The 22,756-nt window shown below is 39.2% G+C and overlaps 1 protein-coding gene across 1 annotated transcript in view; it reads left to right on the plus strand.

Annotated features, from left to right (window-relative positions):
- Window positions 1-22,756, plus strand: part of PARN (poly(A)-specific ribonuclease) — a 154,554-nt gene that overhangs the window by 52,873 nt on the left and 78,925 nt on the right. Inside the window, exons 19-21 of the mRNA XM_041748340.1 lie at window positions 502-557; window positions 1,766-1,852; window positions 3,821-3,895. Of these exons, the coding sequence (XP_041604274.1) occupies window positions 502-557; window positions 1,766-1,852; window positions 3,821-3,895 (218 nt within the window). The remainder of the gene's footprint in view (window positions 1-501; window positions 558-1,765; window positions 1,853-3,820; window positions 3,896-22,756) is intronic.

Consider the following 22,756-nt stretch of genomic DNA (forward strand, 5'->3'; position numbering starts at 1 on the left):
TCTCAGTTAAAAAGAAAAAAAAAAAAAAAGATACCGGTGCTGTCATTCTCAGCTCACAAAACACCAATCATAGGGGTTCCCTTTATAATTTTTAGGAACAGTTGTTAAGAAGTCAGTAAGATGGTTAGCATTCTGTAATGCTTGTTTTCTCTCACTTTCCCTTGATTAATGTGAGCAGACCTGCAGAGGACTTCCTTTTGACTCTTCAATGTCTAATTTCATTCATTTAGCTAATATTTATTGAGTAGCTTTTGAGTGTCAGGAACTTTTGTAGATGTTGGGGATACCAAAGATTGTTTTTTTCACATTTATTTATGATAAATATTTAGTCCTAGAGAAAAATCTTTGAAGTGAATTGTAAGTACTTTTTTCAAATGATTTCAGATGGGGTAATATAATTAAGAGGCATCTAAGAAGCATTTAGTAAAGAATTTAATAGATGCTTGTATACGGTTTTTAATAGAAATGAGCCCGTTGTCTGTTTTTCTTTTCTTTTTGTAGGTTATTTCTTATGAGAGTCATGGATATCCCCTATCTAAACCTGGAAGGACCAGACTGTAAGTGATTTTTATTTTCTCATTTCATCTGCATGTTGAAGTGTGTGGTCTGGAAGGGATAACAGGAAAAATATTACCGAAGAAAGAGCTTTATTCACGTAAAAACAGGCAGTGATTTTGTGGTTGATATGAATAGTATGCTTAAGTTAATGGTACCCTTGGGTCTTGATTAACTCCTCTCTTTACTTACATTTTCCAGTTTATGCATGAGTTGAATTTTAAAAGAATATATATCTTCTCTTCATTATTTTGTTTTCATTCAGAACTCAGATTCATAATATTCTATAAATACACATAATAAATTTCGAGATGGCTAGCTATGTCAGTAACTAGAAGTTCTTTATTTTCTAGTTATTTGAATATGTATATATTGAAGTTGGGTAGGGTTTTTTTTTTTTTTCCTTCTTCTTTTTCATTGAAAACCTTGGAAGGCATGTCTGTCTGGGAAGTGGTTGCTGCTGTTTTGGATTATTCTCTACTTTCTCCTCCTTCCTGTCCCATTCTTCTGTTCCATTGCTCGTGCTAGTCTGGGTTTATTTGCCTTAATCCACACCACAGGGATATAGAAATGGGTGAGCTCTACCCAATGGTAATAGTCATTGTAGTGATGATCAGAACACATAGATTGCCCTCTAGATTAGACTTCTATTTTGATGCACTCTTCTCACAACAGTTCTGCAAGCTAAACATCATCATTCCCAGTTTATGGCCATGAGTGGCTAGAGCAGTTTGGTCTCTTGCTCAGAGGTGCACAGTTGAGTGGTGGGTCTGAGGTTAGAACATAAGACTGTGACTCAGGACTGTTTCTACTTAAACTCAGTCCATCGGATTTTGGACGGTGGTGCTAAGTAAACATACGAACAACTAGATTAACAGTAAAAAGTTAAACACTTAGTGAAATGTCTTGAACAAAGTAGCCATTTTTCCCCCCTTGAAATAATTTTCACGGGAACTTCATGAGCAGAGGTGGTATGCATAGAATCGTCAGGATTCAATCCATTGTGAGTTCTATAAAGTATCAGAGCCAAAGTTGAGGCTAAGATGGCAGAGTCATACCATTCCTAAAAATACTTTTAGGAGTTGCTTGGTAATCATGAGTCATTCCCAGCAGTTCCTCAAGAGAGCTGGGGGTTAGCTTCGTTAAAGAACCACTGGTGTGTCATTCACTTTTCAGTTGTCAACCTTTTATCGAAAAATTTGTCCCATAGTGCAACCAAAACGTGATCATGTTCTTCATGTGACATTCCCCAAAGAATGGAAAACCAGTGACCTTTACCAGCTTTTCAGTGCCTTTGGTAAGTAAATCACAAGTGCATGTGTACTTTTAGGATTTTGCTATGTTTCTGGTCTGTCCAGGTGGCTGCAGGTACAACGACAACTTCAGCTTGAACATGAAAGAGTATTACTATGCAAGGGTTTGATCTCACTCATGGAATTTTTCAAGGTTTGGTGTATTGGTATCTTTGTACTAATATGATCTGTGGAACTTTTAATAGCACCCTACAATAGAGTGCTATTATTAATCCACAGAAAGCAGGATACTATTACTATGACTGCCCTTACTGCTGACCATTGAAAATGAATCTAGGCTGAGGATAAATCATTTTTAAGATTAAATTCAGAGGGAAGGTCTGTTTCGTAAGGACAGGCGGTCACTGCTTGACATTGAATAGTCCAAGCAGATGAACGCAGATGTTTGAGAGGACCAAAAGATGAGTTATGTGTGTAGTAGGGCTCTTCTCCTAATTCCTTTTTCTCAGATCAGGTGATAGGTTAAAAGGAACCGTCTTCTGATTAGGGTTCATAAAGACTGTTCTGATTGTCAGTCTCCAGCAGTGCCTGTTTATTTTAGCAAATGAAATATTTAAGTTGTTCTCTTTGGAAATTTTTGGATAAAGTAAAGGCAGCACAAACCTAAGTGGGCAATAATAAGACTGTTTAGTGTTTATGTACCTCAACAGGCTGGTATGTGGTTATTTAAAAAATATTTGAAGAGTTTATTAAAAGGTGGTGAAATGTTTGTTTTAAGGTTTAGTGTAAAAAGCAGATGCAAGGTAGGGCTCCTATACAACTAATACTTTTTTTTTTTTTAATAATACCTTGTATAGATCAGACTGAAAGGAAGCCTCATGCTAGTATCACTGACTGCTTTAGATAGGTTTTTTTCTTCTTTATGCTTTTCTATATTTTTGTTTTTATTTTTTAGGGAAGGAGGGAGGGGGAGAGAGAGAGAAAGGAGGGGAAGGGGAGAGGGAGACGAAGACAATCTTAAGCAGACTCCACACCCAGCGCAGAGCCTGACAAGGGGCTCCATCTCAGGATTTGGATATCCATCTCAGGACCCTAAGCCTATCTCAGGACCTGAGCTGAAATCAGGAGTCGGATGCTTAACCAATCGAGCCATTCAGGCATCCCAACTTTTCTGTATTTTCTAAAATAAGCATGTTTATAAGTAAAACACTTTATAGACTTAATTTTGGAAAAGTAAGCAGAAGGTAAGTTTCAGGAAAGTTATCCTAGTCTTTGCAGATGATCTCAATAACTTCTGAAATTCTAGTCCTGCTTTTTAATTTAAATACAGATCTAGAAATGCAGTTGGATTTCACAGCTCATTTCTTTGAGGGTTTTGATGTTGTTGCTGTATTTTCTCAATTTGTATTGTTAAGTTCTTATCTCTCTGTAGTCAGCCTTTAATTGGCTAAATTAAGTAGAATGCTCTGAGTAGAATTTTGTTTTCATTTTAATGAAAAGGAATCAGTTGGGTGATACTGGACAGGTAGCTTCTGTATCTTTGTGTCCTCATTGGAGATGGTGATGTTGATGTTGGTAAGACCACTTACTATATATAAGCATTGCATGAGGATTAAATGAGCTGATTCATGGAAAGCAATTAGGATAGTATGTGGCATATAGCAACTATTTAGAGCCTGTTCACTATTATTATTTATTGAAAACACACAAGGTGGAGAAGTCACTTTTGTAATTGAGCAAGTTATTAGGGATCCTTACTGTGCAGTAGGGCATGATTTTTTGTCCTATGACAGAGCAGTTTGCAAGTCTTTGAAAATTTGGGGAGGAATTAAAACATTCTTTGATTATTAAATTCCAGTGATGTCTGCCCATTTTTAGTAATTCTAGTCTTCCATGTTTTTTCAAGAAGAGCGGTAGCCAAATAATTAGACCTGGATATCAGATATTCAAATGAAGTCTGATAGTGATCTAAATGGTCAAATGCTCCCTTTACTTTTATTTCAACATTACAGGTAACATTCAGATATCCTGGATTGATGATACATCAGCATTTGTTTCTCTCAGCCAGCCAGAACAAGTACAGATTGGTAAGTGCTTTGGATATTTGTTTTGTAAATTAATTAAAGTGGGAGCTCACCTTCCTTATACTGTAGGTTCCTTTAGCTGATTAACAAGCACTGCAGCTTGGTTCAGAGCTGTCTCTAAAATAAAGGAGATAATTAGTACATATCACGTGTAGGTGAGAAAATAAGACAAATTTATTAGTTCATTAGACATACTATGTAATGTATCTTTTCACTTCCTTCCTGTTCCCTTCCATTGTACTTTTTCTAAAACGAGTTACAGATTTGCTTTGAAAATTAAAAGTAGCAAATTCAGAGGAATGGGGAACACCAAAAGGTGATACCTGTATTCTCCTTTCATCTCTGTACTTTTTCCATATATTTATAAGTTTTTGTGATCTATTCATTTCATTTAACTTGTATGGAATACTGGTTTTACAAACTGAAATATATTTTATTTGTTTTTAAAATAGGATGGTAGAAAGATGGAATGCCACATCTCTTACTGGACCCTAAATAATTTTGATATTAACCATCTCAAAATGTTCTCTTTTCTTAGGATGAAAAGTTATTGAATAAAATATGTATTGTTCAGCTACTTATTCAAATAGATTTCAAGTTTTTCTGGTGCTTAATAATGTAGGAGAAAATTAAATTTTTTCTTCTTATTTAATAAGGTGCCACATACTAAAACTCTGTAATTCTGAGAATGTAACTATATGAGTAATTACGTAGAAAACTTCCACAAATATACATATTCAAATCAGAGTATTTTGGTGGTGGTTCTTAATTCTATGACCATTGCAGGACTATAGGCTATATTGTAGTGAAAAGCTTGAGCTCTGCGATCATGCTGCTGCACTACCTCTAGTTGTGTGACCTTGGGCAAGTTATTTCACCTTGAGAAACTTCTGGTTATCTCTGTAAACTGGGATCATAGTATGGGCTTACTGGGATTATTGTTAGGATTACATGAGATTTCATATATTTCATATATATATACCGTGGCAGAGCTTTGAACTTTTACAATGGTCATTAATAGTGGATTTCATTGTGAGGTGTACTTTGGGAACACATGACACCAAGAATTAGCGTTGGATGAACGGTGTGAATGTTGTCACTTGTTAATAGAGAGACCATTGAGATGGTGCACAAAAGAACTGATTATTAGAGAGGTGAAGATAACCTCAAGGCGGGGAAGGGACTCTGAGAACATAGCGAGATATTCTGTGGCCATAAGGACGCAGAACCAGAACTCCTGGCTGGAAGTCCAATCAAACGTCCTCTGCTCAGCTTCTCCCTGTAGATTTCCCGCTGGTCACACTTGGGTGACATTGAAACTCTGCAGTGGGATGGAAGGAGATGCAAAGGCTTGGAAGCCAGACTGCCCCAGGGACTAACCTCACCTCTACCACCTGTCAGCCCTGTGTCTTTGGGCAGGTTCCGTAAACTCAGAAAGCTTCGGGCTCCTCTCTGTCTGAGAGGTGGAGGTGATGATGGTTCCTTTGTGAAATGAGATCACGGACATTAAGTGCCCAGCAGGGAGCCTGGCACTCCACAAGCAGTGCTTGACAAATGATAGGTAATTATTAAAATATCTGCTTGGCCTCCCTTGCCGTGAACAGTAAAAATGAGAGTCTGTAAAAACTCTAAGACACTAGCTGGTGGTGTCTGCTTGCAAATACAAGCATAATTCCTTGTTTATGTGTATGGGTGTCAGTGATGCTTTTCATGTTGCCGTTATACCACATTTGATGTCCTGTGAAGATTGCTCCCTCACTTACAATTGAAAGATGCCTCAAACAGTAGCCTCCCAGCTCAGTATTTCACTCAGTGATACCTAAAATCTGGGAGCTGCATTTCAGAATTACGTTGCCACAGAAGCTCTGCAGTGTGATTGTTTTTCCTTTTGTGTTGCTTCCCTGAGGGCAACATCGAGTCCATCTTCTTCCCCATTGACTCTTTCTTTAGTGCTTGGAATGCACTGTGGCTTGAGTAACTCAATGTGTGCCTGAGTTGGTAACATGGGGAAAAGGCCAAGGTGAAAGTGTGACCTTTTTACCTTTTTCCTCCTAGATCAAGTTGATGACTGTTGTGTCTTGATATATGCAGCTTTACTAGTAAAGTCTAAGTTTCCATTGTTGTCTCTTACACAAAAGACATCTCTTTTCTTTTTAAGATTGTATTTATTTATTTGAGAGAGAAGAGGTAGAGAGCACAGGCAAGGGGGAGGGGCAGAGGGAGAGGGAGAAGCAGACTCCCTGCTGAGCAGGGAGGGTGATGTGGGGCTCAGTCCCAGGACCCCGGGATCATGACCTGAGCCACAGGCAGACACTTAACTGACTGAGCCACCCAGCACCCTCACAATAGACAGCTCCTAACATAAATACCTGGCCATTTGCATGTGCCGTGCCTGTGACCATAATTCTCTTTGCCACAAAACATCCTCTTCCTCCAGAGCTTGGCTGTGTCCCACTTCCCTCATCTCAGCTTAAACATCCATTTCTCTGAATGTCTTCCCTGGCTCCCTGTGCAGGAGATTGGACCCCATTTTCTGTGCCAGCCTGGCCTCCTCTACTGACATGTCATGTTTTGACTGTCTTCTCTGGTAGACTATAAACTCTCTGAGAGCAGGGACCAGACCTCTTGCTCACCATTGTGTTTTCAGTGCTCAGGGTAGTCACTGACATTAGCAAAGAAGTTAAATGTTTGTTGAGCCCAGTAAGTGATATTCGGGGTATAATGACTTAGCAATGCCTTTCTTCATGGGCCGGATATATCTGATGTCTCTGGTCTTTTGCTGTGATTTATAAAATTATGCAGATGTTTCATTGAAAGACAGTGTAAAATCTGTTTTTTATTGCAGTTCTTTTAATGACAAGAGAGACCCAGGATGTCTAAAGTGCTGCAAACCGTATTAATGTTATCTTAAACAAATTACTTATTCATTTCAGCGGAAACAGAGGGCCTGTAGATCAATAACGTAACATTGGAAAAATCATTAAATGCCTATTTATATAGCAGCTTGTAATGGCTTCTTTGGCGCTGTTACAGACTGATTTTTGATTTACATTTAAGAAGTTGCTTCTTACCTGACACCTGTCTTTTTCTTTTGATAGCACTAAATCTAATCAAGATATTTTAAAAAGCCATTTTCAGTATCTTGAATATGAAAGTTCTCTTTTTCTGCAGAACTTTGTTGTACTAATTATTAAAACCCTTCTCTGAAACTAATAATATATAGTATATGTTAATTAAATTGAATTTAAATAAAAAATTAATTTAAAAAACCCCACCTTCTACCAAGTGCTATTTGGTTTGGTTGCTGATTTTTTGTTTGTTTGCAAGAGATTAGGTGAGCATTCCAGTGGCTTTGGGGTTGTCCAAGTGGTGAGAGCCCATACCAGCCATACATTCAACATTATTCCCTTGTAGCTCTTCAGATAAGGTAGTACATGACCATGGAGAATATCACCTATTCTCACTGTTTGAGAATTTTCCTCTAAGTAGCAGAGTAAGAGATCATCACCTTTAAGGGTCACATCTGAATAGCTCATTCATATTTAAGATTTTTATATTCCTAATGTAGTTTTGTTAAATGAGGGAGGGACCCAGCAATATTTTGAAAGTCAGAGAACCTTTTAGTCATACTCTCAATATTTAGCCATTGAGTATTTTTGAGTGTTCTAAATGCATTATAAATTTTCATATGAATAGCTTGAGAGAAAAATAACCTTCTCATTTATTTTGAAAGCTGGAAATTGCAGTGCACTACCAGAAATTTATAAAAACACAAAAATTGATAAAAGCACTTTAAAAGATGTAGAAACCTGACAATTATTTTGTAAAAGCAGCACAAATTCAGGTATTTGTATAAATTACTGATATGCTGCCTTAGGAGCTTGTTCAGGACAGTGTGTTGGGATGGAGGGAGAAACTTGCTTCATTTTAGTCTAGGGTATGAGTGTGTTTATATTAAATTGTACTTTCAAAAGCACAGCTTTTATTTGTGCTGAACAAATGAATATTAGAGTTGTGGATATGACTGGAGGCCATTGTTCAATACTGTTTTGCTGAAAGGTGCTTATAACTTTAAACTTTACCTGTGCTTTTTGGTTCTCCTTTTAATGTCTGCAGAATTTGTAGTGATAACCGCTTGCTTCACATGCAGTATTGGTGATTTGTGTTCTCATTTTTCCTTGATCACACTAGCTGGGGGATACTGATTTTGATGATCTTTTCAAAGAGCCAGCTTTTGGCTTAGTTGTATTGTTTGTTTTTGTCTGTGTGCTGTATTTCTGCTTTTTCTCCTTAGTTTTTTTTTTTTTTTTTTAAGATTTATTTATTTATTTTAGGTACAGAGAACGGAGAGCGCTCATGAGCATGAGTGGAAAGGGTAGAGAGAGAGGGAGAGAGACTTTCAAGCTGACTCCATGCTGAGTGTGGAGCCCAGTGTGGGGCTTGATCTCACAATCCTGAAAATATGACCTGAGCTGAAACCAAGAGTCAGCTGCTAAACCAACTGCGCCACCCAGGCACCCCTTTCTTCCTTTTTTTCTCCGTTCTTTTTCCTTTTTCTTTTCCTTTTCCCTTTCCTTTTCCCTTTCCCTTTTCCTTTTCATTTACCTTTTCCTTTCCCTGTACCCAATCTAGGGCTCAAACTCACAACCCCAAGATGAAGAGGCACATAGTCCTTCAGTTGAGCCAGCCAGGTGCCCTCTTTCCTTCCTTTTATTTCCTTTGGGTTTACTTTGCCCTTCTTCTTTCCACTTCCTGAGGTAGAACCATATGTGATTGATTTTTAAAAATTTTTCTAGGGGTGCCTGGGTGGCTCAGTTGATTAAGTATCCTACTCTTGATCTCGTCTCAGGTCTTGATGTTATGGTCGTGAGTTCAAGTCCTGCATTGAGCTCCATGCTGGACATGGAGCCTACTTAAAAAAAAAATTCATCTAAAATTTTGTATGCCTGGCCTTCTAGAGATTGCCCATGGGTCATTATGGCTTAGTGGTTGGCCACTGATTGGTTAGGTGTGTGTTTGAACACTATGATCCAGTGAGGCTTTCCACCCTTTGACAGCTGGGTTGGGGAAGACTTTCAGCATTCAAGCAGTTCTCAAGTCTTCCCCACTTCTTACTTTCAGCTGTACCTTCTTTTCTCCTGTGTGGGTGTACCAACCCTCACAGCCAGCTCATGCTGTGGATGTAGCCAAGACTCTTTCCTACTCATAGATTTTGACTTTTTTTTGTTGTTTCTAATATAAACATTTAAAGTCACAAATTAAAAAAAAAATAAAGTCACAAATTATTCTCTAAGCACTGCTTTAGGTGTATCCCACAAATTGCACGTTATCATTCCGTTATCCTTAAGTTAGATGCCTTTCTAATTTCTCTTTTTGACCCTGGATTATTTAGAAGTATGTTGCTTCATTTCCAGGTGATTCCCCATGGTCCCTTGTTACTAATTTCTAATTTAATTCTGTTGTGATTAGAGATTTCACCATGATTTCAGTCTTCTGAAGTTTACTGAAATTTGTATTAAGGCCTATCTTGCTGAACAGACTACGTGTACTTGAAAAGAATGTGAGTTCTGCAGTATATGGTTTGGTGTATAAATATTACTGTTGCTCAGATATTCAGTGTCTTTGCTGATGTTTTATCTAATTTACCAATTTTGAGAGAGATGTTAATAAAATCTATGATTATGGAATTGTCTTTTTCCCCCTTTAATTTTGTCAGTTTTAAGGCTGTGTTATTAGATGCATACATACTTGTGACTACTTTTTTTCCCGATAAATTGACCTATTCATTTTGAAACATCCCTCTTTATCTTTTGTATTATTACTGTTTTTAGGCCTACCTTATTTGCTATTAATATAATCAGTCTATCCTTGTATGTGTGTTTTTTCAAAGATTTTATTTATTTATTTGAGAGAGGGAGAGAGCATGCAGGAATGGTGTGGGTAGGAGGGAGTAAAGGGAGAGAGGGAGAGGGAGAAGCAGACTTCCCGCTGAGCAGGGAGCTGGATGTAAGGCTTGATCTCAGGACTCTGAGATCATAACCTGAGCTGAAGGTAGATGCCAAAGGTAGAAACTGAGCCACTGAGGTGCCCTTATCCTTCTTGTGTTTTTTATGTTTGCCTAGTATATCGATATTTTTCCTTCCATAGACTCAACTTATCTGTCATATATAAATGTAATTACTTATATGCTTTTGTCATTTTAAAACTTGTTCTTTAAAGAAGTCCATATTACTTTCTCTCTTGTCTTTTTAATCTCATCCCTTCGCATTCTTTTTTAATGGTTGCTTTAGAAATTTTAACATCTATCCATAACTTTTCACAGTCTACTTAGAGTTCATATTATACCAGTTCACATATAATGTAGAAACCTTAACATGCGTAGATGTCCACTTAGTTTTCATGCTGTAGTTGGCGTATATATAATATGTGCATACGTTATAAATCCTATAAAGTGTTATAATTTTGCTTTAAAGAGTCATATGTATTTTAAGAAATTAAAAGGTGAAATTCTTTTCTCTTTACCCTGATATTTACCATTTCAGGTGTCTTCCTTCATTCCTGAAGATCCAAGTTTCTTTTGAGTATCATCTCACTTCAGCCTAAAGAACTTCCATCGGTATTTCTTGCAATGCTGCTCATTGTCTTAGGTTTTTTTTTTTTTTTTTAAACTACAACAGTCTTTATTTTGCCTTCATTCATGTAGGATATTTTAGCTGGCTCTATAGAATTCTGTATTTCTCTCTTAGCATTTTAAAGATGTTGATCCACTGTCTTCTGGTCTCCATGGTTTCTGATGAGACGTCTACAATAATTTGTGTCATTGTTGCCATATAGAAATGTAGATATTCAAGATTTTCTTTGTCATTGAATCAGTCATTGGATTTCAGCAGTTTGACTGTGATGTACTTAGGCATGGCTTTCTTTATAATTATCCTCTTGGGGTTGACTAACTGTCTTGAATCTGTAAATTTAATTTTTAAAAAATTTTAGAAGACTTTTTAAAAAAGTAATCTCTGCATCCAACATGAGGCTCGAACTCACAACCCCAAGATCAGGAGTTGCATGTTCTACTGATTGAGCTAGCCAGGTGCCCCTTGAATCTGTACATTTGTGTCTTTCACCAGATTTAGGAAGTTTTTAGACAGTATTCAAGTATTTTGTTGTTGTTGTTGTTCTGTATTCTCTTGCCTCCCCTCTCCTGGGAGGCTCCAATTACCTGTATGCAGGAGACTTTTTGATATTGTTCCAGGGTTCCTGAGGCACTGTACATTTTTTTTAACCTTTCTTTTTTCTTCTTCACATTGGTTAATTTCTATTTATCAATAAGCTCACTGGCTTTTCGTTCAGTCATCATTATTCTGCTCTTAAGCCCATCCAGTGAATTTTTTATTTCACGTATTGTGTTTTTCAGTTCTGTTATTTCCATTCAGTTTATTTTTATCTTTCCTATTTCTCTGTTGAGATTTCCTATCTTTCTTTATGTGGAGCCTCTGTTCCCTTTACCTCTGTGAACATAATTAGAATAGCTCCTTTAAAGTCTTTGTCTAATAATCCCAGCATCTGCATCACTGAGACGTTGGCATTAGTTGATCACTTTTCCCTTGAGCATGGGTCATGTTTTCTTGGCTCTTCCTATGTCAAATAACTTGGGATTGTTTCCTGGACACTGTGAATGTACTTTTGTGGAGATTCTGCATTCACTTATATTCCCTCAGAAGAGTCTTGATATTTTTGTTTTAGGTTTAGCAGCATTTAACTTACTGAAACTCAGATGACAAGCTCTCACATATCGTGGTGGGGGTTGCCTCAGATCTGAGCTCAAGACTGCCGTCAGCCTACCACCTGTAAGGTTAAGTGAGGGTCAGCCAGACACATGGGCTGAGTCTGTACACTAAATTTGGGCTTCCTGTTTTCTGTTTTTCTTCTGCCCTAGGATTCCCTTTGAATTCTAGTGCCATGAGTTGCCTACTGCTTCTGAGTCCTCCTACCAGGAAGACAGAGGACTTTCCTTGCAAAGTTCTAGTTGCCTCATGCCCTTGTAACTGCAATTTCCTCTTATGGTATAGTCACACAAAAAAACCCCAGGAAATTCACTTTGTGCTGGCTGGCTTCCTCTGGTTTTTTACTCCTTTGCAAAATCTACTTGTTTTTTTCATGTTTCAGGGCCCTCAGACACTTGCTTTTTGCATTTTTAACCCCCAGAGTTAAACAACCCTCATAGTTGTTTTCAGCAGAAAAGCTGATGTGTTAGGAGCTTATTCCTTCCAATTCTGGAGGCAGAACACCTTTACCTGTGCTTTTAAATTGTTGCTCTTACATTGATGCAACACTTCTGCCATATTATAGAGCATGCTTAAACTACCTTTTTCTGCTTGTTAAATAACATTTTAAGAAAATATCAAGTATAACACATTAAAAAAAAACACTATGACTTCCCTCTTTTAGCCAATTAAAACTGACTTCAGTTCAGTTCCTTTTGGGTAGGCATGCATACCAACAGACAAAATCCAGATACAAAGTATTTGATATCTTGGCTTCTGTTTGTGGTCTTTTTCATAGTTCGCTAGTGTGTTACTGTATATTTATTCTTGTCAAAGAGGAAATGTGCAAAACACTCAAGAAAGAACTAAAAAAATGAGTGTTTTTCCCCTTCATATTAATTTTCCTAGTCTTAAACCTTGCATAGTATTGGTTTGCAACAATTATCTTGAATTACAACTGTAGCAGTTAGATAAATGCGTTCAACTGTGACATGACTTTAGAAGGGTTCTATTAAATAAGCTTGTTTTAGAGGAAGGGATTGGTAACTTAACTTGTGTATGTAAATGACAAATGATTTTCATGCCATAAATAATGCATCCTAGAAACAATGTATTTGTTTTTATATACCCAAGATTTTTATGGTAGTGGCTTATTGATAAAGGAAAATCATTATTATTATGAGATGTGTAAATGTCTGTGTTTTGTGTACTTATCTTCTGTTGAAAACTTCTTAAAGCAGCTGACTTTTTTTTTAATTCCTCTAAGTCACTTAATCCACAAAAAGCACGGTGGAAGTTTTTAATAATATTTATTAAGAGCCTTCTTGTTTTCCTAATTCCCCCATGTGTTTAATCTTGAGAATTAGCAGTCTTACACATCTTTACTATGGAATCTGTATCAGGCAGATTTATTTGAAAGTAACAATAACTTGGACTTTCCCTAATTAGTATTCTTCAGGGCATTAGCTAGTATGAGAATTGGACGGAAAGCTTCCTGACTGCCACATAAGGCTTCCCAAGTTCTTAATATAATTACCAGCATTAAAGTAGCAGTGACAAAATGAGGTCTGTGGCAGTGAGAACATATCCTCCTGGATATGCAGTGTTTGTGCTCTAGAGGTGGAGTTTTCGTGTTCTGTTGAAATGTTTCTGGTCCAAAGCAATGGATTTGATTTTTCTATTCAAGAGGCCATGTTATCTGGATCTAAGAATGTTGCTTCATGTTGCACTGTCAGAATATTCAGTAGATCTGTCATATTTAATTGTAATATTATTCCTAACAAACTGCTCTTGTTGTGCTCTCCTGCCCCCAGTTTTAGAAGTAAATAAAATTCATTGTTGAAAATGTGAAAAATATTTGAAAATATAAAGAAGAAAACAATTCAGTCATGGCCTCACAACCTAGACATAATCCTAGTAATATTTTCATTTGTATTTTTTTGTTTTATTTTGTATAGATAAGTGTTTTTTCATAACTTTTTAATATTAGTTGGGATCTGACTACAGATGTATTTTTGGATCGGCTTTTTAAGTTAATAGTAGGTCATGAGCATTTCTCATGCTGTCACACAGTTTTCTAGGAAAGTTTTCTTTTAATGGATTCATTACATTTCACATAACTAATTTATTTATATTCCTTTGGGATGGTAAGTATTGACTGTTTTAAATTCTTTATTTTGGGGGGCAGCCCCGGTAGCTCAGTGGTTTGGTGCCGCCTTCGGCCCAGGGTATGATCCTGGAGACCCGGGATCGAGTCCCGCGTCGGGCTCCCTGCATGGGGCCTGCTTCTCCCTCTGCCTGTCTGTGTCTCTCTCTCTCTCTCTGTGTCTCTCATGAATAAATGAATAGAATATTAAAAAAAAAAAGGAACTTAAAAAAAATAAAACTTTATTTTAAAAAAATTTTAGTATTTTTATCAGTTTTTTAAAGATCTTATTTATTGGGGCACCTGGATGGCTCAATCGGTTAAGTGTCTGCCTTCAGCTCAGGTCATGATCCCAGGGTCCTGGTATTGAGGCTGGTATCAGGCTCCCTACTCAGTGGGGCATCTGCTTCTCCCTCTCCCACTGGCCCTCAACTCCCAATTCCTCTCCCCCTACTTATGCTCTCTCTTGCTCGCTATCTCTCTCTCTCAAATAAGTAAAATCTTAAAAAAAAAAAGAAAAGAAAAAGATTTTATTTGTTTGACAGAGCAAGAGAGCACAGCAGCAGGGAGGGGTAGAGGGAGAGGGAGAAATGCCCTCCACCGAGCAGGGAGTCCAACACAGGGCTAGATCCCAGGAACCTGGGATCATGACCCAAGCCAAAGGCAGACACCCTAAATTAATTCTTTAAAGAGTGTGTTTATACCTTAGTCTTTGTACCTGAAGCAGAATCATTTTTTAAAATTAAATTTTTAAAATAAAATTCTGAAGATTGTGAAATCATTGAATTCAAATGATCTTGAAAAAAATCTAAAAACAACTCATGTTTTTCTTATTAAACAGTGATGATTTATTTTTGTTAATAGAAAAATTTTAAATGCGCAAAAAACTAAAAAAATCACCCAGTGTCCCCTCTTTATTAACAAAGATAATTGCAGTAATATTTGAGATTTACCTTTCCATTGTGCATGTGTTAAATGTATATTTCATATAAGTTAATGTATACTTTACATACTATTTTAGTTCTTTTAACAGTTTTCTTTGTTGGACGTTTAATTTAAGCAATTTTAGGACCCTCCACTCCTGTTCCAAAATAAGCTTTTATTTATTCTTCTGATTGAGCCTTAGAATCTTTTGGTTAGGGTCACTCAAAAAGCCCCCTGGGATTTTTCACTGACTTTTTTTTTTGACATTTTAACAAATTAATGATATTGACATCTTTATTTGGACATACTGCTTCTGTATGACCAGGAATATAACGCGTCTCTGTATACATTCAGAGAATCTTGCATATCTTTGAATGCAGTGGTACGTTTGTTGATATTTTTATCATGCATACTATTTAAGGTTATGCAGAATACTTTGGAAAGCAAGGACCATCATGCCTGATTTAGTACCACAGTCATAGCTCCCTCTTGGTAAGTTTTTGGAATGTGGGTGGCAGTAGGAGATTAAAGCTGTGAGATCAATCTGCCTGATTGCTTTCAGGCCCCTAACAGACTAACTTTGAGGACTCAGTGTAAACGTAGTTCTCTGATTTTTATTCCTGAGGCTTCCCGTGCCATTTGGTGTTGTTTTTGTCACCAGAAAGAGGGAGCTGGTGTAGGTTAGCTGTGTCTATCTTCACACGTTTGCATTGCTTTCTCATCCACGATTTACAACCTATTTTAAAAAACAAAATAAATATGGTTTTACCAAATTTGAAATAGTATAAGTGAAATGATTTGGGGGTACCTCAATGGCTATTTAAAAATACTATTTGGTTACTAAAAATGTGACCAGTGAATCTCTTCGGATGGTAGGATTACAGGTAGATTTACTTTATTGTGGGTTTTTTTTTTTTTTTTCATTTTCTGACTTTTTTAGAGTGAACAAGTATTAACTAGGTGTTAAAATATTTAAATTTAATACGAAAACATTACCTGCCTTTTTATAAGTGCAGGAGCATAGCAAAGGGAAATGTCTTACTTTTGAAACTCTTCAATGGTTGGCAGAGTTGTTCCTTCATATGGCTGACTGTAGTTATTTTGTATTTTTTTTCTAATCATGAAATTTATAGAATTAGTTTTTCTGGATTTTCCTCCTTTACCTTCTTGGTTTAAATCCTCTGTTCTGAAAGGGTGAGTATGAAACAGTTTTGATACATGCTTCTATTGATAATATTTCCACCCCTGGAGTGGACTCCTGGGTGGCTCAGTAGTGGAGCATCTGCCTTAGGCTCAGATCATGATCCCGAGGTCCTGCAATCAAGTCCCTCATTGGGTTCCCCATAGTGAGCTTGCTTCTCCCTCTGCCTATGTTTCTGCCTCTCTGTCTTTCATGACTAAATAAATAAAATCTTTAAAAAAAATAATTTCCTCCATTGGGTATTTTACAACCTGTCTTTTCTCTTTTGTCTTAGAGAGAAGCCCAGATATTACTTTTTAGTAGCAGGATAAATGTCACGTCATTATGTTTAGCAAATATGCCAGAAAATGCTAGACCACTGGAGTGTTGGGTAACTTAAAGTTGAGGTGGTGGTGACCCTAGCACTTCAGACCATGGTTTTGCCTTACCTTCTATACTCCACCTCAATATATCTAAGCATTACTTAGCTTTTTTAATGTTGTAGGATTATAAAAAGCAAACATTGCTTAAAACAAAACAAATCTCACTATGTAACTAGAAGGAATGCCCTTTGTCCTTTCTGCATGTTAATTGGAGAAATGTGGGGAACTGATTTGTTTTCCAGTTGCATCAAAGGCCAGGGAGCAAACTGCTATAGTCTTGGGAAAAGGAACATAGAAAAGATAACACATTAAAATAATATTTTGAAACTGAGATTTTTTCCTCCACACAAATCTTTATTGTTATTATAAGAGAAGGGAAATAAATCATAATAGCATATTACATAGCAAAAAGAAATACAAGCTACATATAAGACATCTACTGATTTTAGTAATTGTCAATTCCTGAAATAAGTTTGCATCACTTTGAAGCATGAGCAGGGTCACATTTAGGTGTGTGTGTTTGTAATTGTGTTTCAGATGGTGTGTAAGCCTTATTGACTTACCACTGTATATTGCTAGGTACCCTTATGTGTCTATTATGTTCAGTGTTATTTATAGTAACAGAGAAGAATAATTATGAAGGGATTTTGCAGGGTTTTTAATAAGATGGTTTTCTTTTGAAATCTGCACTGTTAATCTTTACATAAATATTTGTCTACTGCTGAAGAACAGAAGGACTAAATTGAGATGGGGAATGGAGATGAAATAATAGTCTCTGCATTCAAGGAATTCATGGTTTAATGATGCAGACAGGTATCTAGATGGCGGGTGCATCAGCGCATGCTCAGTGCTATGTTAAGGGAGGGAGAACCCACCCAGACTATTGTGAAGATGCAGAGAAGGGTCAGCAGGGAAGGCTTCCTGGAGCAGGTGATGCTTGTGCTGATCCCAGCAGGTAGCCTGTGGAAGAAGGCTGAGAAAGCTTTAGTGAAGAGCAGGACCAGCATATCCTTTGGTAGGACTGGAGCGGAGGTCCAAGTGGTGGAATGGCTTGGGGGGGTCAAGGAGGGGGTATGGAGAGGGGGCTGATAGAGGATAGAAACACAGGATTTGTATGTTAAAAATAGGAATTTGAATTTTATCCTTTTTATAAATCTTGCTATAATGTTGGTTTGGGCTTTTTTTTTTAATTTTTAAAAATAAAATATTACATCTAAGTAGTTTTCTTTTAGAAGTCTGAGGCCTTGGGATCCCTGGGTGGCACAGTGGTTTGGCGCCTGCCTTCGGCCCAGGGCGCGATCCTGGAGACCCGGGATCGAATCCCACATCGGGCTCCCGGTGCATGGAGCCTGCTTCTCCCTCTGCCTGTGTCTCTGCCTCTCTCTCTGTGTGACTATCATAAATAAATAAATAAATAAAAATTAAAAAAAAAAATAGAAGTCTGAGGCCTTTTGAAAGAATTTCCAGGTGTTGAGTGGCAAGTTTGTCAACTAGACAGGGAGCTGCCTTTGGAAAGCTGGACTGTTGTCAGAGGCGTCCCTCCCACCCCTGCCCTGCCCCATGGCACTCTTCCAAATGCGTATGGTGGCATTATAGCACTGAGTCAAAAATAGATGGACATATTCGAGCAAGTTCTATTTATTTTTAAAAGTCTAGAAGGTTGGTTTTGCATTTACTCTAGTTCATGGCCTTTTCTAAGAGACTGAGGCCAAATTGAATTTATCTGGGAACCTGCCACATCTATAAATGCTACACAGAGTAATAAATGGGCCATTGGCTTCCAAGAATTGGTGACAGTGCACTTCAGTTCCTAATTTAGAGTTCATGAAAATTATCCCTTGACAAACAAGATTATAAAAAAAGAAATTCTGCTTGGATGGATCCATCTTTTGATAAACAGTTAAACGTTGTTTACACAAACATTACTGGAGTGAGTCAAGGTAGGGAGTAAATGACCAGATGATGGAATGCAGATGGCAGGTGACTGAGCCAAATCTTGTCCCGCTTGCTTTGCCTCACTCAGCAGACTACGCTAGGCTTCTTCAAGTGGGGAATAGCTGTGGTGTCTGGGAAGGTGCTAGTACAGGCTGGGGGAGGCTTTGTGGAGAGGCCTGAGTGTGGTCCTTGAGAGAGGGCCGACTAGGTTCGCAGAGAAGGGAGGGGTGTGCAAGTACCGAGGTAGGATGAAAGTGGATGTTGGCGACAGTGTTCGTCAGACGGTGGTTCACACTCCCTCATTGGGTTGTGAAATCATTTTAGTTAGTGTGATCAGCATTTTTATAAAAGGAAGGAGTTAGCAACTTTCAGAGTGAGTCCCATATACTAAAGGTAAGTTTGCTTTTTTTGATGTAACCCTTTTCAGGTATAAATCTGTACATGTGGATATACATCTGTTTACACTGCTTTGTAATAAAAATGTATTGTTGCAGGCTGTGATCACAAAGGTTTGAGCTCACATGCTTTAGGAAACTTCCATATAGGCTGAGCACTATAACAGGTGCTTAGTAGTAGGGGAGGAAGTGAGGGTAACTCTGACAAAGATCTTGATCTTCAGGTGTTTCCTGTCTCTAGAGCAATCTGGGGCCAGGGATTCATGTGGACAGACCCTGGCGGGGAGTGCTCATTACTTTACATCTCCGCTAGCCAGGAGGAGATTTCCATGCTTCTCACCAAGAAAGGGATATTACACTTAAAAATCTCGCTCTGCTCTCCGTCCCCTTTGCTTGGGCCTCCTCATGGAGGGAGGACAAATGTCATATCTGATGAGTAAAAGGAAGAAGCTGACACCCAAAGGCTTTTTTTGACCAGGGGGTAGGGCCATAGCCTTGAAGAAGTCAGGCCTGGAAACCAGGTTTCTATTTCCTAGTCTCTTCTGGCAGCAGAGACTAGGAAATAGTTGAGAGTTTAGAGGCTCTGTGCAGCCGTCCAGTCTCTCTACTGATGGGGTCTCCTGATGGACTCTTCAGGCGGTGGCAGCAGCTATAGTAGGATGCTCCATTTACCTCAGGCCCAAGATCCACCACCAACACCATCTACTAGGGAGTATTATATACTCTGGGGGAACATACAGGTGATGCCGAGTCATCATTAGCTCTTCCATCTTTCCCTCAACTTGTTAGGACCCATAAGAGAGGATGATGCTCCCCACCTGTCATTCCCTACCCATGGGAGTTGTGGTTGGAAAGGGTCAGACTCAGAGCGCCTTGATTATTGCTGCCTCCGTCAGATTTCCACGTGGTGCCAGAGCAGTGGAAGGCCTCTTCTGCATGCCCCGTCAGGTGTGGGTGTGATTATGGTGACACCATAAGGAATTTCTTTCACAGGGCATGGCAAGTTCTGCAGGATGGGAGAGCTGAGAGGCTGGGTGTGGCTGTAACATTTCTGAAAGTGGAATGACAACCAGGAGTGAGGGACCTCTGGTTAGAATTTTTTATGTTCTGTGATCGGTCTCTTAGGGTGTTTACTTACCACTGACATTGTTCAGATTTTGTGAAAACCCAATTTTCTAGTCTGCCACCCTTCTGGGTTAATTACCAAACAGTTAAAGTGCTTTTTAACTCTAGACAGGACTTTTCGTGTCTTAATTCTGGCTCGCCAACCAGAAGATGGTGCTGTGGTGCTGGCAGCCAATCCACCTTTCTCTCTTCAAGTTAAACTTGTCGTCTAAATGCTTATTCACGCTAAGTAACGTGGGCAGATTTGGTGTGTGCCATTCACAGTGCACCCCACATGCAGTGTGTCACCAGAATGGCATCATGGAACATTCGTAGGATCAACCCGACATGGGGGTGGGGGGTGCGGGGGTGGGAGAGGTGGGCCTTGATTAAGGGTGCTTGCTCAGGGCCACCTTTGCACTCGGGGTAGAGTGACAGTGTTGGAGTCAGGATGAAAACATCTTGTCGGTGCTGTGCTAGTTGGTTCCTAAAGTGACCCCTGTACTCACAAAGGATAAGAAGAGACAGGAGAAAGGGCCATGCCACTCCAGATGGGTAGCAGCAGGTTTGATACAATGAGGGAACTTCCTTACGATGCTTGTCTAGGGCTCCGCAAGATGAGTAGATCTGTGCAACTGCTGGCCAGAACATTCAGAGTTTGTATAGAGGCCTTCATGGGGTTCCTTTGTGTGTACTGCCCAGCTGGTCTCCACACCACCTTTCTCTCTCAAGGCTGTGTCCTTGGAACAGCTCCCACTGTGGGAATGGTAGGTAGGGAAGGACTGGGAAGGATTTGAGGATCCTCTGATTGCCTGGAGCCAGCTCATGGGTCAGCTGGCGGTCACGTCCTCACCATTATCTCCCCCAATGTGTGTTTGATCTGTGTGCAGTCTTCCATGATTTGGTTTGAAGATTTATGAAGAGAGACGAGAGTAGTTTCCAGAGACAGAAAACATTTTTTCTCCTGTTCTCTTTCTGGAAAAGATCTGAGTACCTAGAGGAAAGTTCATGAATTAAGTTTATAAGAAATACTCTGCACAATTCAGTGCTTAATTGAAAACTCAACCAGTTGGAATACCCGAGCCATCTCTCAATTTATTTTAGCCATTTGGAAGAAACCCAGATGGTATGACAGACTGGAGTAAAGCTGTGTGATCTTGGGTGCCTGACTTAACCTCTCTGAGCCTTCAGCTATTAGATGATGGTAGGAAAACATGCTGTTCAGGGCTGGGAAAAAATTGATGGAGGTAGTAAAGGTAACATTCTCGGCACAGTACCTGGCATGAGCTGCTTGGCCAGTGTTCACTTCTTTTCCTACGTCACCCCTTTGAGAAAATCAGACATTAAAATAATAATATTGCTAACTTGATTTTATAAAAAGTATGCATTGCAGCATTGTGGAGACTGGATGCAGAAGCTCTTTGGTGTTTGTTTGCTCAGCTCGCAGAATGACATGGCCCTCAGGTGAGGCCATGCTTACGGGTACAAGTGACTTCCAGTTGGAACCTTCTCCTACCTTTACCTTTTGAACAAAAGACCAGAACTGTTGCTACAGTGATTTTCAGTTGTCTATCCTTTTCTTGCCCCTGGCTCCTGACAGCTGGGCTACCATTCTAACTCACCTCTTACCCTTACAGTGAGGGGCCTCCCTCAGAGCCTTCTTGGTGGGTGCACTTCACTAGGTACCAGAGCAGCTTTCTGTTATGGGGGCTAGCTCTTGAGAAGGTTCATCAGTAATGGGAAGATTCTGGACTCTGGACACAGAGAAGTCTGTAAGATGGCTGTAAAGTAGGTCTATGGATTTATTCTCAGACTCGGTTTGGGAAGCTGGTTGGGAATGGTCTTAAGAGTACAGTCCGTCCTCATCCTGCACAGATTCTGTGTTTGTGCATTCACCTACTCGTTAACATTTTTCTGTAACCTCAAAATCAGCACTCACGGAGCTTCTGTGGTCATTCTCCACCATGCGCAGAGGGCTGAACATCTGAGTCTTCCCGACGCACAAATTCCGCAGTTGAGGTGGAAGAAGGGGACACTCTGCCTTCACGTTGTAGCTCCCAGGCTGTAAACAAGTGCCCTTTCATAGTCCATGTAGTGCCACATTTTCCATAGTTTTGTGCTTTTTTTTGTTGCTGTTTGAAATGCATCCGCCACTGGCATAGCGCCCAAATGCTGTCTAGCACTCCTGAGCAACAAGAAGACTGTGATGTGCCTTACGGAGAATATGTGGGTGTCAGATACGCTTTGTCCGGGCAGGAGTAACAGTGCTGTTGTTGGCGAGTTCAAATTAATGGATCAACGTCTATTAAGTAAGGTATCTTGAAACAGAAGCACACATAAAGCAAGAGTGCGTGCTGACTGGTTTACGAAAATGGGGCTCAAGCCTCTCACGCTGGTTTTCCACAGGAGCAGTGGCTCAGAGACTTCTGCTGTTTGTTCCTTTCTGCCTGCCTTTCTCCTCCAGGGGGTTTGGCCTGGAGCCCTTAGGGAGAAGGATTTCTGGGCTGCCTACTTTTTTATTTGTTTTTCAAGGACAGCTACCTGTTGAGAGCTTCAGGAGAACATTCTGGCTCTTGGCTGACAGGAGCCCTGGGCTGTTGCAGTGATGCATCCTAGCAGGTGGCTCGCACACTAGCTGGCAGTGACCATAGACAAGCAGGTGATGGAGACATAGGGTCTTTCTTTGGTGAGATGAGAATATTGATCTGTCTCCTCAGTTTATTATGACTTTGGTCATTTTTTTAAAAAAAAATCTTTTCTTTTTTTAAGATTTTATTTATTTATTCACAAGAGACACAGACAGAGAGAGGCAGAAACACAGGCAGAGGGAGAAGCAGGCTCCATTCAGGGAGCCCGATGTGGACTCGATCCCGAGACTTTGGGATCACGTCCTGAGTCAAAGGCAGATGCTCAACCACTGAATTACCCGGGCGTCACTAAAAAAAAATCATACTTGTCTAGCTAAAGGATCAAGATTAGTTAAATTTGGTTGTGTATTGAACATCTGTGCTTTTAATTCTGTACTTTGAATTTGACT

The sequence above is a fragment of the Vulpes lagopus genome, chromosome 3 (genome assembly GCF_018345385.1).
Source record: "Vulpes lagopus strain Blue_001 chromosome 3, ASM1834538v1, whole genome shotgun sequence".
Lineage (NCBI taxonomy): Eukaryota > Metazoa > Chordata > Mammalia > Carnivora > Canidae > Vulpes > Vulpes lagopus.